The sequence below is a fragment of the Candoia aspera genome, chromosome 1 (assembly GCF_035149785.1).
Source record: "Candoia aspera isolate rCanAsp1 chromosome 1, rCanAsp1.hap2, whole genome shotgun sequence".
Lineage (NCBI taxonomy): Eukaryota > Metazoa > Chordata > Lepidosauria > Squamata > Boidae > Candoia > Candoia aspera.
This window is the reverse complement of record NC_086153.1, coordinates 235,200,552-235,215,255: the sequence shown is the minus strand read 5'-3', so window position 1 is coordinate 235,215,255 and position 14,704 is coordinate 235,200,552. Positions and strand designations below refer to the sequence as shown.

General features: G+C 41.9%; 1 protein-coding gene across 7 annotated transcripts in view; it reads left to right on the top strand.

Annotated features, from left to right (window-relative positions):
• Positions 1-14,704, top strand: part of LOC134487428 (NACHT, LRR and PYD domains-containing protein 12-like) — a 310,626-nt gene that overhangs the window by 215,730 nt on the left and 80,192 nt on the right. For 3 of the 7 annotated variants that reach the window (XM_063289229.1, XM_063289226.1, XM_063289228.1), the window contains exon 2: positions 8,124-8,417. The exons of 3 other annotated variants lie outside the window; for them this stretch is intronic. In XM_063289229.1, the coding sequence (XP_063145299.1) occupies positions 8,150-8,417 (268 nt within the window). In that variant the 5' untranslated portion in view covers positions 8,124-8,149. Of the gene's footprint in view, positions 1-4,362; positions 4,471-8,123; positions 8,418-14,704 lie in introns of those variants that run through there. One more of the 7 variants, XM_063289227.1, reaches the window with a different exon arrangement.

The following is a 14,704-nucleotide window of genomic DNA, read 5'->3' as shown; positions in this document are numbered from 1 at the left end:
CAAATTTGTTCTGAAATGGTGTACACCACTCTTCAGTATCAAGGTTTCCCAAGGTAACTGACAATACATAAAATGATGTCTTAAAGATGGCTGGAATCTTAGGTAACTTGTAGTTCAACCATTATAGATACTGTATTAAATCTGTAGATTCTTTCACCAAAAAGACAGAACCCCCCCAACCACAATAGCTCTGTAATGGGGGAGCCCCACCTAGCCAAGTGTCTCAATCGCAAGTGAAGTAGTTTGGTGAATTAAATCAGGAAAAGGAAAGCAGGACATCCTCTTTTTTAAAAATATAAAGTTATTCATATTGATTGCCATCAGCAATATGGTATCTCTCCAGCGTAATTGTACAGAGAAGTTTTAAAAGGAATAAGAAGAAAAGAATATGAATTCGGAAGAATATAAGAGGTGGAAAAAATTAGATGCATTTTTGTTAAAAACAATAGCAATTTTTTTTAAAAAAATGAAATTAATCAGAAATAGACATTTGGTAGAGAGATAATTGTACCTTAACAGACTTAAAAGAATGTTGAAGGAGAATGAGAAATCTGTAATGAAAGACAGGTCCTTTTTAGCTGTGTATTCGAAAGGATGGATATCGGATTTTCTCTGTTCACGATGTAAAAAAAATTGAGAGGTCATTGACTCTTTCTAATGGCTTCTGCCCATCCCACCAGATCAGGCAGATGGTCATGCTGCAGGTCCCCTTGGGGAAGCAATGTCACATGGGGGGGGTGTCCTTGGAAGTGTGCCTTCTCTGTCATGGTGCCTGTCTTGTGGAACAGCCTTCCCCCTGAGATGCAGGCCACCCCAACCCTGTTGGCCTTCTGCAAGGCCCTGAAGACCTGGCTGTTACCCAGGTTGCTCAGCTCTTAGAAATAGTTTAGTGGATGCTTTTGGAAATACCGAACATGATACCGTATGCAGAAGGGAAGACATGATCCTCAGCTCTATTATCATTCCCATGTATACAGCTCTCACTGGACACAAATATGTCTTACTTCAGTTAATGTCTTTGGCACGTACAGTATTTAACAGCATTTTATTTCCAGAATAAATTTCCTCTAAAATCCTAACTGAGAATACTGTGACATCAGAACAGGCTACATCTGGTCACATTTCATGGCTATCACTGATTGCCACTCTTTTCAAATTGTGTGGTTTATAGATTGACTTGAACAGGATTTTCCCAAGTGTACAGAATTGCCATTGTGTGTGGCCTCATCTGAGGAATATTAGTAAACAGGTGATCCCTCAGCATTCTTTTCAAGAATGCCAACCCAGGCCAGAATCCATCCCAGCTGGCCTGGACCTCAGCCCAAGACGTGAATCTCTCTGTGGTAGAATTGGAAGGTATTCAAGGGTACAGACCTCTGACAAACAGTTGTATGTTTTAAAAAGAAAACTAGTAAAGTGATTATGAGAGTATTCTAGAAAGTGCTATGTATCAGATGCAAGCTCTATCTATAGTGAAATCATGGTTCACATTTTTGCAGGTTTTTTGCATGTCCATGTGATGCAACAGGCTTGAAGCCTCTCATTTTTGGGCAGGACAGATGGTTTCCACCTATCTCTACTTGTCTGTTACCTTCTACATTTTCAAGGCAATCTGTCCCCCATCCCCAATGGGGTCATCAAAAGTCAACATGGCAACCAGGACTGCACAATCAAAGCTCCACCCTGTTTAAAGCACGCAGTGATGTTCGAGGCAAATTTATATATTCATTCATTCAAACTTGTTATAGCTGCCCAACTCTGACTCTTCAAAAGTTAAAAGGCAGTGGGGTTTCAATTGCGTGGTCCACCCCATATGTCCCTGGTCCCCAAGTGCCAGTTGCACATTGGTTGCAATTGAAGTGAGAAGAAAACTAGCCATTATCTGGAATGCGAGAAGAAAATTGGAGGAGTGAAAAGAAGACTCCTGTCTTAACTGGCTCAGAGAATGCAAGCTTCACCTTTCCACAATAATAGCATGTACAGTATTCTGTCGCAGTGTCCGCACAGTTGCATGGTTGTGATTTGGGCACTTGGTTCGCAGTTACAGCATCATAAAGTCAATGTGGAAGCCAGCAAGAGGTTGCAAATGGTGATCACGTGACCACGGTATGCTGCAAGTGCACAGGATTTGCCTCATGACAGCGACTGGGACTGCTGAAAGTGCCATTGTACATCAGCATGGTCGTGTGATGTCACACCTTACGACTGCATTGCTTAGCAACAGAATGCCTGGTTGTAATTATCATTGGTAAGTGAGGACTACATGTATCAAGTTGTGGTATGTCTTGATATCCAAAATAACCTCATATTTAAATAGTAAATGTGACCCAGAATTGAATTCATCACAGCAACCATTTATGGACTATAATTTTTTTATGGGTTAATGTTTGTATGACATTCAAATTCATCACAGCAACCATTTATGGACTATAACTTATGGGTTAATGTTTGTATGACATTCAAAACTTAGGGTTCTCTTAACATAAACATATTAATACTTAAAACTTATAAGATTTGGAAGACAGATTTCATATTGAGTAGATGGATTATACTGACTTCTTTCTTTTATGATTCGTACTGTGCTGATTATTTTTGTGATTTGCATACTAATTTGATTTCCATACTCTTCAGCTTTTAAAATGACGTAAGATATTTAGTTACATAAAACCACATTGCTACACTGAAAATTATTTTTTCCGTCTTCTTTTTTTATGACTCCATTTCCTTTCCTTTTAAAATGCTTAGCAGAAAAATTTGAAAGGTGGATCCCTAAAGCCCTTTGCCCTAGACCTGCTACCCAAGTCCCTCCCATCCTGCCATTCCTCTCAGGGGATCCGCGACTGGACACATTTTTCTCTGCTTTTCCATTTGAAAGAGCAACAGATATCCTCATCCACCTTGCCTGCTCCTTCCAGGCATGGCCCCCCTTGTCAGTGGCCAGGCGATGGGGTCTGCAGGGCACTCTTGACCAGGGACAGGGAGAAAGGAAAACTCTCCCAGTCCCAGAAGAGACTTTGAAAAGGAGCTCCATTTGGAGCTGGATATTGAGCGACCATCCCTGCTCTCTCCACCAAAGATAGAAAGAAGGTGCAAGTCCTTCAGGTCTCCCAGGAGGCAGGATTTAGCTGGTTCTCTCTGCCCCCCTGCCCGAAGCTCATCACTCCATTGTTCCCCCTACTTGAATTTTTTTCCAAGAAGGTGAGACAACAGTGTCAGAAACCTAATAATAATAAGACCCATGCAATGCAACATCTTCAGCGTTTAGTGTTAATATTTTTATTTGGCATGCACTTCTATTAAGGAATCCCTATTGCAGTGCTAATGTACAGTGGTAGTCTGGCTTCTACTGATACGCTGAGTCCACAGAAAAACATTCAGCTACACAAAACCTCTTGTCACTGAACGTGTAACGCACCCACTGCTGACACAAACAGCAACACTCAGCTGATAGGACCGGAGTCCCGGGACGCCCGGGGAGCTTCCTCCAGCTTCATCCCGGCTGCTCCTCCCAGGATCGAGTGGGAGGGACGAATCGCTCAGTGCTGGCAGCAAGTGGCTGTGGCCAGCTGCACCCAGGAGTAGGCCATGGAGTAGACAAAAGGGCCAGTAGTTGAAAAATGGCACCCCCAAAGGAAAAGCTGTCAAAAACTATGGCCAGAAAACCTGCTGGTTGGAAAACCAATAGTTGCTTATATCCAGCAGACTCCGATGAGATAATTCATGCCCATAAAATCTCACCAAGGTTTCAAGTTAATGTTCACAAAGAGTCTAATGCAATCAACGCCAGTGCCAATGGCAGTTTCCTAAAGCCCAATAGTGAGACTGATAGCAATGGTATCACACACATCAAAACAGTAAGAGCTTCAGAAGGGGATTGACAGGGAACGTGAAAGCCGCACCAAGTCTGATCTAGCAAACACAATACTTCTCCCACAGAGCTGAAGGGGAAAAAGGAGGGGAGCATTTTCTAGGCTTGTGTGAGCAGCTTGGATTCACCTCAGGAGAAGAGCTTTGCTGTCCCTGTAGCTTCCTCCAAGTCCTCGAGCTCCGTCTCTTGCAAAGGGGAGGAAAAGAATCTGCACATGCCCAGAAGCCCTTTCCTGGTATTACAAGCTCCGTGGGAGGCTGAGAAAGCACCAGAAACGGTGTGGAAGGCCTTAAGTGAAGCAGAGGGGGTGTCTCTTCACTGGAACCTTTCTTGAGGAAATTCACTCTCTTCAAGGCTAGCAGAGCCCTGTAATTTTACATGACCGATTAAGCAGAACTGCTGTGAAACGTTTCCTTTTGCCTCAGGACACGGGAGAGGAAATAAGACTCAAGCTGGAAACTACGAGGAGGAAGTGGGGGGGGGACGAGCCTTGAAAACGAAACTGCTTTTTACCGGAGGTCTGCGAAGGACAAAGTGTTATCTGTCTGTTTACAAATTCAGGACCAAGTTAGCTTTCAGCCTCCTTTTTTCGCCACAGAATGGTAAGTCTGACATCCTAAATGCTTAAATATGGGGGGGGGGATGGATTTTGTGGTACGTATTTGTGCGGTAGACCCTTCTGGGGAGGAGCCAATCTCTACAGAAACGTACAGCTTTTGGGAAAGTTTTCGCAGCGTAATTTCTGCAGGGAGAAAACGTCTCCGGGAAGGAAGGAGGCCCTTCTGCTTAGCCTTAAGTGAGGCTGGCAGTGGAGAGTCCCTGATCTCCAAGTCAGCCTAAAAGCAAGGGAAGTTTTTTTCCAGAAGTTATGGATGATGCTTGGAGATCATCAAGGGCTGGCTTTTTGTATAGGGGGGTGTCTCTTGACACTGGGATCAAACTACATCAGAGGCCTTTTCCATGTCCTGCTTGTGAACTTCTAAGGCTTTGTTACTGGGGTGGATTTGTTCGAATTTTTTATATTTCCTTATCAGGTTGTTTCTGAGCCGGGACCAAAGGCACAGGCGGTTGCATGAAATTAAGTTCTTTATTCTTCACCCAAGAGCAAAAGTGGTGACATCAAGCTGTTAGGTGGGTGGCCACACAGGACCCCCTGCTTACAGCAGGTTCTATATATTCCATTCAACTCCTCCTTCAGAATACCACCAGTTACCCATACTCCACTTTAACCCCATTCCATGTTAGGAATTTTCTGCCTTTATTCTATTTTAATATCATTCCATATAAGGGACTTCCTTCCATCCTTGCTAGGGCTCCTTGACTGTTATTAAACAATGCCTTTCCTCTGGAGAAGCTGTCCTTGGAATGGACACTTTACCTTGTTTCTATGCACACGGCTATCTATCAAGGCCTGTAGGCCTCTGAGAAAGGAACAGGAAGGAAGCCAACACAACTCCTCTAGGAAACACAACACGGTTTCAGGGCCATAATACAAGTGCAACTGTTTCTAACATATGAATACTACCTATAAAATATATGAAAATGAAATATATTCATATTTAAGTTCTATATATGTAAAATCTTCTATCAGATTTTACTTCATCCGTTCGGCCAACCCCTATGATTTCACGTTGACAAACTCCCCTGGCTTTGTAGAGTTCAGCCTCTTACGCTGCCTGTGCATTTAACCACTACCAGGCTGTTTCAGCAGAAGAGGTGAGGACTCGGGCATTTGTCCAGGGGGAAGAGCATCCCTGGCAGACAAAAGCTGATCTGGCCCCCAGGTGCCCCCTGTGAAAGAAGAAAAGAGGTCTGACATCCCCGATGCTGCAAGAGCTTATGGGCTGGATGCAGGGGGTCGGACCCCCACCGTTGTTCCATCTGTTGGGCTTGCATTCAGTTTTGAGCACCCTTTAACGTGCCACAAGCCCTCGCTTTAGTGGGCGAATGGAGGGCAAGGGGCATTTGTAAAAGCCCAAGGTCCATGAAATGGCAAATTGGCGTTTTTTGTGCCCAGAACACAGTCCTACATGAGAAATCCTATTTTGCTGTTAGTTACTTATCGAAGGATTTTATGAGGCTGCCCAATTCGTAATTTGTAACTCTGGGCAGAGCTCATTAATAAAAATCAGAAGCAGTAAAAAATAAACACCAAATAATATAACACCAATATCACAATATACGATCACGATAATTACTGATTACATTTATTTACTGCTATAACTCATACTATCCACCAATTTGTGTCTATTAAATGTGAGTCTGCTAAACAAAGTTCTTTTAAATTGAGGCCTTATTTTATTAGTCACTGTCTTTTCCATTTGGAAGCTGGGGAACCCTAAGAGTCACCTCCCATATCTTTTTTCCCTCCATTGTAATATGGCTGCCAGAGGGGTCTGCTACTACGCCTTGAAGTCCTTTATTGAGGATCTAGGTCAGGATCTCAAGGAGGAATAAACCTTGAGCCTCTTTTTCAGAAGGACCATAGTTCTTCTTTATATGGTATCCTATTCACAGGCTTGCAATTTGTCATAATTTGCTGCCTTTAAGCTACTTTGGGATATCCTCAGTCTTGTCAAGGATGGAACTCCCCAGTTATTCAGCATCTTTTTATAAGACTTTGTTTCTAGTCCACCAAATTCCTTGTTACCCTTCTCTAATGATATTCCAGGGTCTCTGAACGCCAGGCAAAGTGGTGCTCACAAATAACTCAAGGTTGGAATTGATCTACATAGAATAAAGTGAAATTATGATGCAGGAAATATGCTTTCTGGATGCACCATAAAATTACCTTTGTCTGTTTTGCACGTATTTATTCAGATTGTAATAAATGAAGGGGCATTTTTCCATGCATGGTGGACTTGTGAAAAAGGGAAAAATATTGGATAAAATATATATGATGATGCAGAGAACTTAAAAAACTAATATTCAGATAAAACCAGAATTTTTCTTCCTAGACATGGATACCCAATTAGAACAGACGATTGGTTTTATGTATGGTGACTGCAGCAAGGCTATTATATGCACACGGATGGAAAAATACAGAAATACCCACAACAGAGGAGTGGATCGTGAAGATGATAGAACTTGCAGAAATGGCTAAATTGACTTTTGTTTGATTAGAGAAGGAACAGCATTTACTTTTTGCTGAAAATGGATAAAAATGAACTGGTGATTTACTGATTTAAAAGGGCTATATATGGGACGAATGGAACTATATTATGTAATTTTATGGTAGAAAATGGTATCAAATATGCTTGTAACTCCTGTAAAGAAAATCAGAAGTCGCTTCCTAAGCAGTCTTTTTTCTTCTTCTTTTTCTTTGCTTTTTATTATTTTCCACACTTTTTTATATCTTCTTTCTTTACTATTTCCTTTTTAAATCTTTCTGTACTCATCTTTTACCTTTGTAAAAAAAAAACATCTATCTCACACACACACACACACACACACACACACATACACACACAGCCATCACTTGAGCCAGCCGGTTTAGATAACTCTCACTCAATCTCCAACTTTCCCATTTTAGGCAAGGTTGCATCAAAGGTCGTGGGATGGAGCTAGAATCTTAAAGGTCATTTCATCCAGTCCCCTTCTCAGTGCAGGATCCATCTCTGACAGATGCCCATCCACCTTCTCTTTGAACCTGTCCCACAAGGTGCCACCCTTACTATAGAAGGCTTGGATGAAGAGAGTATCTGCATCTCCTCTGGTCTGGGTTCAGGTCTGGGCAAGGGAAGGAAGCTACCTTGCTGCTCTTATGGATGACCTCAACAGAATTGGATAATGGGTGAACACCCTCTAAGTATCTATGGCCTCCTTTTGGACAATCTACAAGGGGCAGTTTTGAGTGTTTCTGCATCTTCCAAATAGTGTGGCTCCAAACAGGGATGTGTTACTCAAGGTGGAATCTGCCCGTACATTACCTGCAAGCCAAGAGGAAAGCTGCATGTTCACATCCCTGGATAGGATAGGGGGAGCCCTGAAGGGTGGGAATTCTTATTTACAGCTTGCCACCCCAGGTCAGGATGAGTGCCATATATGTTTTAGGGCTGTAACCTGCCTAGAACGTATGGAAAGGTTTACAAACACAAATTTGTATAAATGAAATAATAAATAAACTGCTATGCTATGGGTAGCATAATACCTTTGTGAATGTGCTATCCAGTTGAACTTGAAAAAAGAAAATACTGTTCCCTTCAAACTTCATTTTCCATAAAATGTTAGTTTAATCCTCTAATTTTAATTCTAGATCAGATATAATCCATCATAACTGACATGAGCAACCTTGTGAGTGATCTTTACAAAGCATTGAAAGAACTCCGTGAAGAGCCATTTGAAGAATTTAAATGGAGGCTAAAACGTATTGACTACCATGGAAAGCCAAACATTCCTACAGATACATTGGAGAAAGCTAATCGACAAAAAGTTGTAGATGACATGATTCAGTATTATGGAGAAGATGCTCTAAAGGTGTGCATTCAGGTCCTTCAAAAATGCAATATAAATGATGTTGCTAAAAAACTTGAAGAAACTCTACAGAAAGGTAAGGAAACCCAACATATTACAGAAATGTTCTCTCCACTGAAGATCAGCTTGAAATAAAAACCCCTTGTGATTTCGGAAACTACCTTCTCCTGAACCTTGTTCAACTGATCCATGGTTGTTTACTAGGATTGGCAGTGGCTGCCTGGGATTTTAGAGTGGGGCTTTCCTTATGGCCTGAGATTCCAGGTCTTGATCCTGGAATCAAACGTAAGGGAAGCATCTGGTCCATCACTCAGCTTGGCCTTTTCCTATCACTGTCAAAGTAGAATGATAAGCCAAGCTCAAGCAAAACAAGTTAGTCCATTGATCTAAATTCAAGGGAGATCCTTAAAAGTTGAATATAGTCCATCCATTTTTCTAGCATGCTTCCTGACATGATACAGTATTAAGATATCTTAAGGTGGTGATGCCATTGTTGCTAAGAGAGAATAGAGTGTGTAATGCTGGGTGGAGCCAGAGAAAAAAGATGGGCAGCATTCTCTTGCAGGAGCCCTAAGTGGAAAGTAATTTAGAGCTGACCTTGGGGAAGGACAGCCCCCCAATATCTAAAATTCCCTGTGTACATTTCTATACTAGGGATCCCAAATCGGGGAGCCAAGAAGTGTCCCAGAACGAGTCCTAATCCCAAGAAGAAATCCCATTTGTGCCTTGTTGCAACCTGTATGGCTGCTTCAGTTTGCCTAACGTTCTGTTCGATGGCCTCAGACTGGTCTATATGGAAACAAGGGCATTCTTGAAGGAGGGCACAACCCTTGAGCTGTCCAGAGATCTAGGGGACTGCAATTTCATCAAGCTACTTAGGCTAGAGAAGGAAAGACTGAAAAGATTGAATAGCTGACATGGAGTCATTGAAACTCAGTCCACATTCAGCTGAAATATGGTGAAGAGCTCACTGGGGTTCTGAAAGAGACATACTCAGAATTTGGAAAACCCAAAGGAACTATTACGCCAAATGGGGGCTTTGCTGCAAAGACCATGTTATGCAAAGCTCCCCAAATTTAAGATACACTTGGAAAATAAATTGTAGAGGATTGCATCGTTGGGATATACCCACCCTGTGGCAGAGTGCTGGAAAGCATTTGGCCCAAGAGATCAGGAAAATCACACACCAGGCATTTCTATAAAAATAAATTTATTTACAGAAAGCACAAAAAATATTTTACAAGCTGTGCATTCACACATGTGCTCAGAGAGCACCGAGCTGAGAGGCTGTGTAGAAAGAAGGAAACTGAAACTAAAACAAGTCCAGGAAGTTCCTCCCCCAGGCAATGCAGCTATTAACACCCAAACTGAGGACAATTAAATTCGACCTCTTCACCCTGCTGATACTTAAGGAAGTACTCAATTACCATGGTAACCTTAATGGCTCTACAGCCAAAAGCAGGGGGGAAAATGAATACCAACACTCCCCCCCCTTTTTTTTTATGCTTAGGATACAAACCAATTTTCTTTGTCAACTCTGTATGTCTTGGTAGAGCAAGAGGTTTGGTTAAAATATCAGCAATCATGTCTTTTGATTCACAATATTTTAACATTATTTCCCCTTTGGCTATCATGTCTTTGATATAGTGATATCTAATATCGATATGTTTTGTCCTATTCTTGCAGGCTTCAGATTTTGCCATAGCAATGCAAGCTTGATTATCCTCATAAACAGTTATAGGCTGGTTCACTTCCATGCCTATGTCTTTTAACAACTGTAAACCATATAACCTCATTACAGGTTTGTGCTAGAGAATAAAACTCTGTTTCTGCAGTGGAAAGAACAACAAGTGTTTGCTTTCTAGAATTCCAGCCTAAGCTTGACCCAGCAAATTGAATTAAAATCCCAGAAGTGGATTTCCTGTCACTGACATCTGCTCCACAGTCAGAATCGGCAAAAGCCTGCAATTTCTCTGTTCCACAGGCATTTAGCTTCAGGCAATAATTCTTTGTTCCTTGCAAATACCTTATTAACCTCTTCAGTGCTGCTTTTCCAGTAGATGTAGGCTTCTCTACCTGCCTACTACAAATGGCCACAGAATTTGAAATATCTGGGCAAGAGTGATTTGCAGTGTACAGTAAACTTCCAATTGCAGATCTATATTTTTCTGCCTCAGTTAATTGAGTTTCTCCTATATCTTTCTGAAAATCTGCTATCATCGGAGTCGAGACTGGTTTACAGTCTTGCATGTTAAAATCCTCTAGGAGCTTTTGAATTTTACTACGTTGGCTTAACAGAAAACTACCATCCTTCTCCCTGTGTATTTCCAAGCCTAGGTAATTAGTTACTGTTCCAAGGCTTTTTAATGTGAAATGGCTTTTCATGCAGGCTTCAATATCAAGCCTTTGTTTTTCTGTTGATGTGAACAACAGCAAATCATCAACATAAATGCACAGATACATACAGCCTTGTTTGTCTTTCTTCACATATACACATGGATCTGCTTTTCCTTCTTCAAAACCAAAATTCTGCAGTTTTTCATCTAATTTTTGGTTCCAGGATCTAGCAGCCTGTTTTAATCCATAGATTGACTTTTGCAGTTCACAGACCAGATTCTCCCCTTTTTCATAGCCAGGGGGTTGCTGCATGTATAATTTGTGGTCTAAATCACCATAGAGAAATGCAGTTTGAATGTCATAGTGATGAACTGACATTCCTTTGAGTGCAGCAACTTTTAACAGTAATCTAATTGATTCACCTTTAGTAACTGATGCAAAAGTCTTGTCAAAGTCTAAATCTTTCCTTTGAGTGAACCTTCTTGCAACCAACCTTGCTTTATATTTTTGGATTTTGCCATCAGCATCCTTTTTCAGTTTGAAAACCCACCTACAACCTAGACAGCGTTCATTGGGAGGTAGATTTACCAGTTTCCATGTTTTATTTTCTTTCAAGGATGCTAACTCCTGTTGCATGGCAGAATGCCAATTTTGTGCAATCTCAGGTGGTAAAGCATTCACTTGTTCTAAAGACTCAGGTTCTGTGAATATGTGAAAAGCCTTTACTGTTTCAGCCTGAAAACGTGATGGAGGAACGCCTTTATTACTCCTCTGAGATCTGCGAGGTAATACAGGGCTTAAATTGTGACTCTCATCACTTTCCTTAGAAGCATCTGTCTAATCAGACAGATCTTCAGTTTGCTTTTCTGGCTTAATATCCTTATTAGGCAAAAGATCACTATCAGCAAGTCCTTGCTGTTCTCTTGTTGTTGTTAGATCAACTGGAGAGCTAGAATTTAATCTCCCCCAGTTTTGCTCAGCAGAAGAAGCACTTTTGCTAATTATTAATTTCTCTCCCACTATGAACCTGTAGCTCCTCTGGCTTTGTTCATAGCCAACAAAGATGGCTTTCTTTGTTGTGGGGCCTCCTTTCCTTCTCTGCTGTTTTGGAATGTGAACCCATGCAATGCTACCAAACACTCTAAGATGGTTTACCTTTGGTTTCGCACCATAAAACAAGTGGAAAGGAGTGTCCTGAATCACAGAGTTATACAGTCTGTTTTGTACATAACAGGCAGTGGATATTCCTTCTGCCCAAAATCTGAACGATAACCTGGAATCTTTAAGCATGCATTCCATCGCATTTTGCAAGGTTCTGCCCTTTCATTCAGCAACACCATTTTGCTGAGGGGTGTAAGGGTTAGAAAGAATTTGTTCTATCCCCTTTTCCACTAGGAACCTTTTGAATTTGTGAGAAAGGTACTCTCCTCCTATCACATTGGAGTGCAGATACAGGCCTTAGGAATTTTCCATTTGCCCATGTCACAAAACTTTTAAATTTCTCAAATGCCTCATCTTTGTGTTTTAAGATGTAGATAAATATGTACCTTGAGAAATCATCAGTTATGGTCATTGCATACCTTGCTTGTCCAAGACTTGGAGCAAAAGGACCAATAATGTCAGAGTGTACAATTTCTAGAGGTCTAGTTGTAACTCTGTCACTGTGCTTACTCACAGGAGCTTTTTGTGTTTTGCATTCTTTGCAAACTACACAATCTAAGTATTTGTCACAGGGTTTTAACTTTAGGTCAGCACCCAGCTGTGGCATTTGTGCTATATACTTGAAATTAGCATGACCAAATCTCCTATGCATTAGGTGTACACATTGGTCATGATATGGATGTTGCCAACTGCAGCCTTGCAGCTTGGCTTCCTTGCATTTTGCACAATGTACAAGGAGTCTTTTAACAAACCAGTGACACACAATTTCCCATTTTTACGTATCTCACAACCATTTTTCTTAAATGTTATGATATACTTTGTTGCAGCTAATTGTGCCACAGATAAAAGGTTTGACTGTAAATTTGGCACATACAACACACCTTTCACAGTTTCTCCCAAGCAGGATAAATACATGTCACCTTGTCCCATAATTTTGGTCACAGACTCATCAGCCAAAGACACACTTTGTCTGTCTGTTTTCGACAGTGATGCAAAAGAGCTTTTACAATTACATAAATGACAATTGGCTCCAGAATCTAACACCCATACATCAGAATTACCCTTCTCAGCAACCTGTGCAATTTGGGTTGTCTGAAGAGCCTTCTTCTGTGTTGCCTTTGTGTTCCTCTTTGTATTTCTACTCTTGGGTCTCAAGGCACAGTCTTCCTGCAAATGTCCAGCTGAACCACAAATGAAGCATTGCTGTCTGGCTAGTGCTGTAGCCTCAGCTTCTTTTCCCTTCTTTTCCCTTGTTTTCTGATGCTGTAGCTTTCCAGAAGAGATGGGGGGGGATCTGTCCTCTTTCTTCTCCCATTCAGCAAGTAAGCACTGTGTAACATACGATGGGGTGAGGTCTGCTTCAGGCATAACCTCCAGGGTACAAATTAGTGTGTCCCACGTTTCATTCAGTGAGGACAGGAGGATATAGGATTTTGTGAGAGGCGTAAATTCCATTCCTCTCTCCTGCAACTCAACAAACAGCTGCTGAATATGATGCAGGTGCTCAGGAAGGCTATCTCCTTCTGCTAGGTAGGCTTTGTGCAGCTTTTTTGTCAGGGTAACTTTACTCCCTGCTGTTGCCTTTACATACAAGTCTCTCAAAGCGTCCCACAGCTGCTTTGCAGACTGCATACCTCTCACGTGTACTAGCTGATTGTCCTCAGCTCCCAGGATAATGGTGGCTCTAGCCCACTCATCCTGTCTAAGCCATTCAGCACTGGGATTTTGGGGAGTTTGCTCACCAATTGGCAGCCAAAGATTCTCTCTGCGAAGATACATCTCCATCTTCAGGGCCCAATTCAAGTAGTTGGTCTCTGATAGGCGCTCCAGAGGCATTGCTGAGGGCTGGGAGGCAGCCATGGCTTCTTCCTTCTTTTGCAAGTCACCTCAGCTAGCTTCTAAGTCCTGCAGACCGGCAGTTGCTGGAAAATCTCCAGGCGGCTCCAAGGAAAATCTTCACAGGTCTTTGCTACCTGCCTTTAAAATGTGCATGAGGTGTGGAGCTGATCTCTCTGCTCTCTCTGGGGTTTACTGGGCTTCTTACTGGAACCATAACCTGTGGCAGAGTGCTGGAAAGCATTTGGCCCAAGAGATCAGGAAAATCACACACCAGGCATTTCTATAAAAATAAATTTATTTACAGAAAGCACACAAAAATATTTTACAAGCTGTGCATTCACACACATGCTCAGAGAGCACCAAGCTAAGAGGCTGTGTAGAAAGAAGGAAACTGAAACTAAAACAAGTCCAGGAATTCCTCTTCCAGGCATTGCAGCTATTAACACTCAAACTGAGGACAATTAAATTCGACCTCTTCACCCTGCTGATTCTTAAGGAAGTATTCAATAACCATGGTGACCTTAATGGCTCTACAGCCAAAAGCAGGAAAAAAAAATGAATACCAACACACCCAACACCACAAAGGCCTCACCATTGGACAGGCAAGGATTTCTACCCGCACTGTCCACATATGAAAAATAAACCGGGATAGAAAATAGAGATGAGGATGATGCAGGGTGGGAGCTTTGTGCACAGGCCAGCAGGATGAACAATGTTGCCCAGAGGGGTGCATTCATTAGGCACTGCTGCAGTAGGAATCAGGGGTCCTGCTGACAGAGCCAGTGAGCACCCACACCCAGCTCTTGCTTTCCCAGAAGGAGGGATTGGGGGAGCTGAAGGGTGGGGACATGGGTCAACTCAATGTTAGTAGGAGGCAGCTCAGGCTAACTACTAATTTTTCTCCTTCCTTACAAGGGAAGCTTTGCTATACAAAAAGAACACAAGTCCTGATATTGACTTCTTGGTCACCTTCTCACTATGTACTGTGCTTCTAATTCTAAAGATTCTTCTTTGCAGTTGCTATGA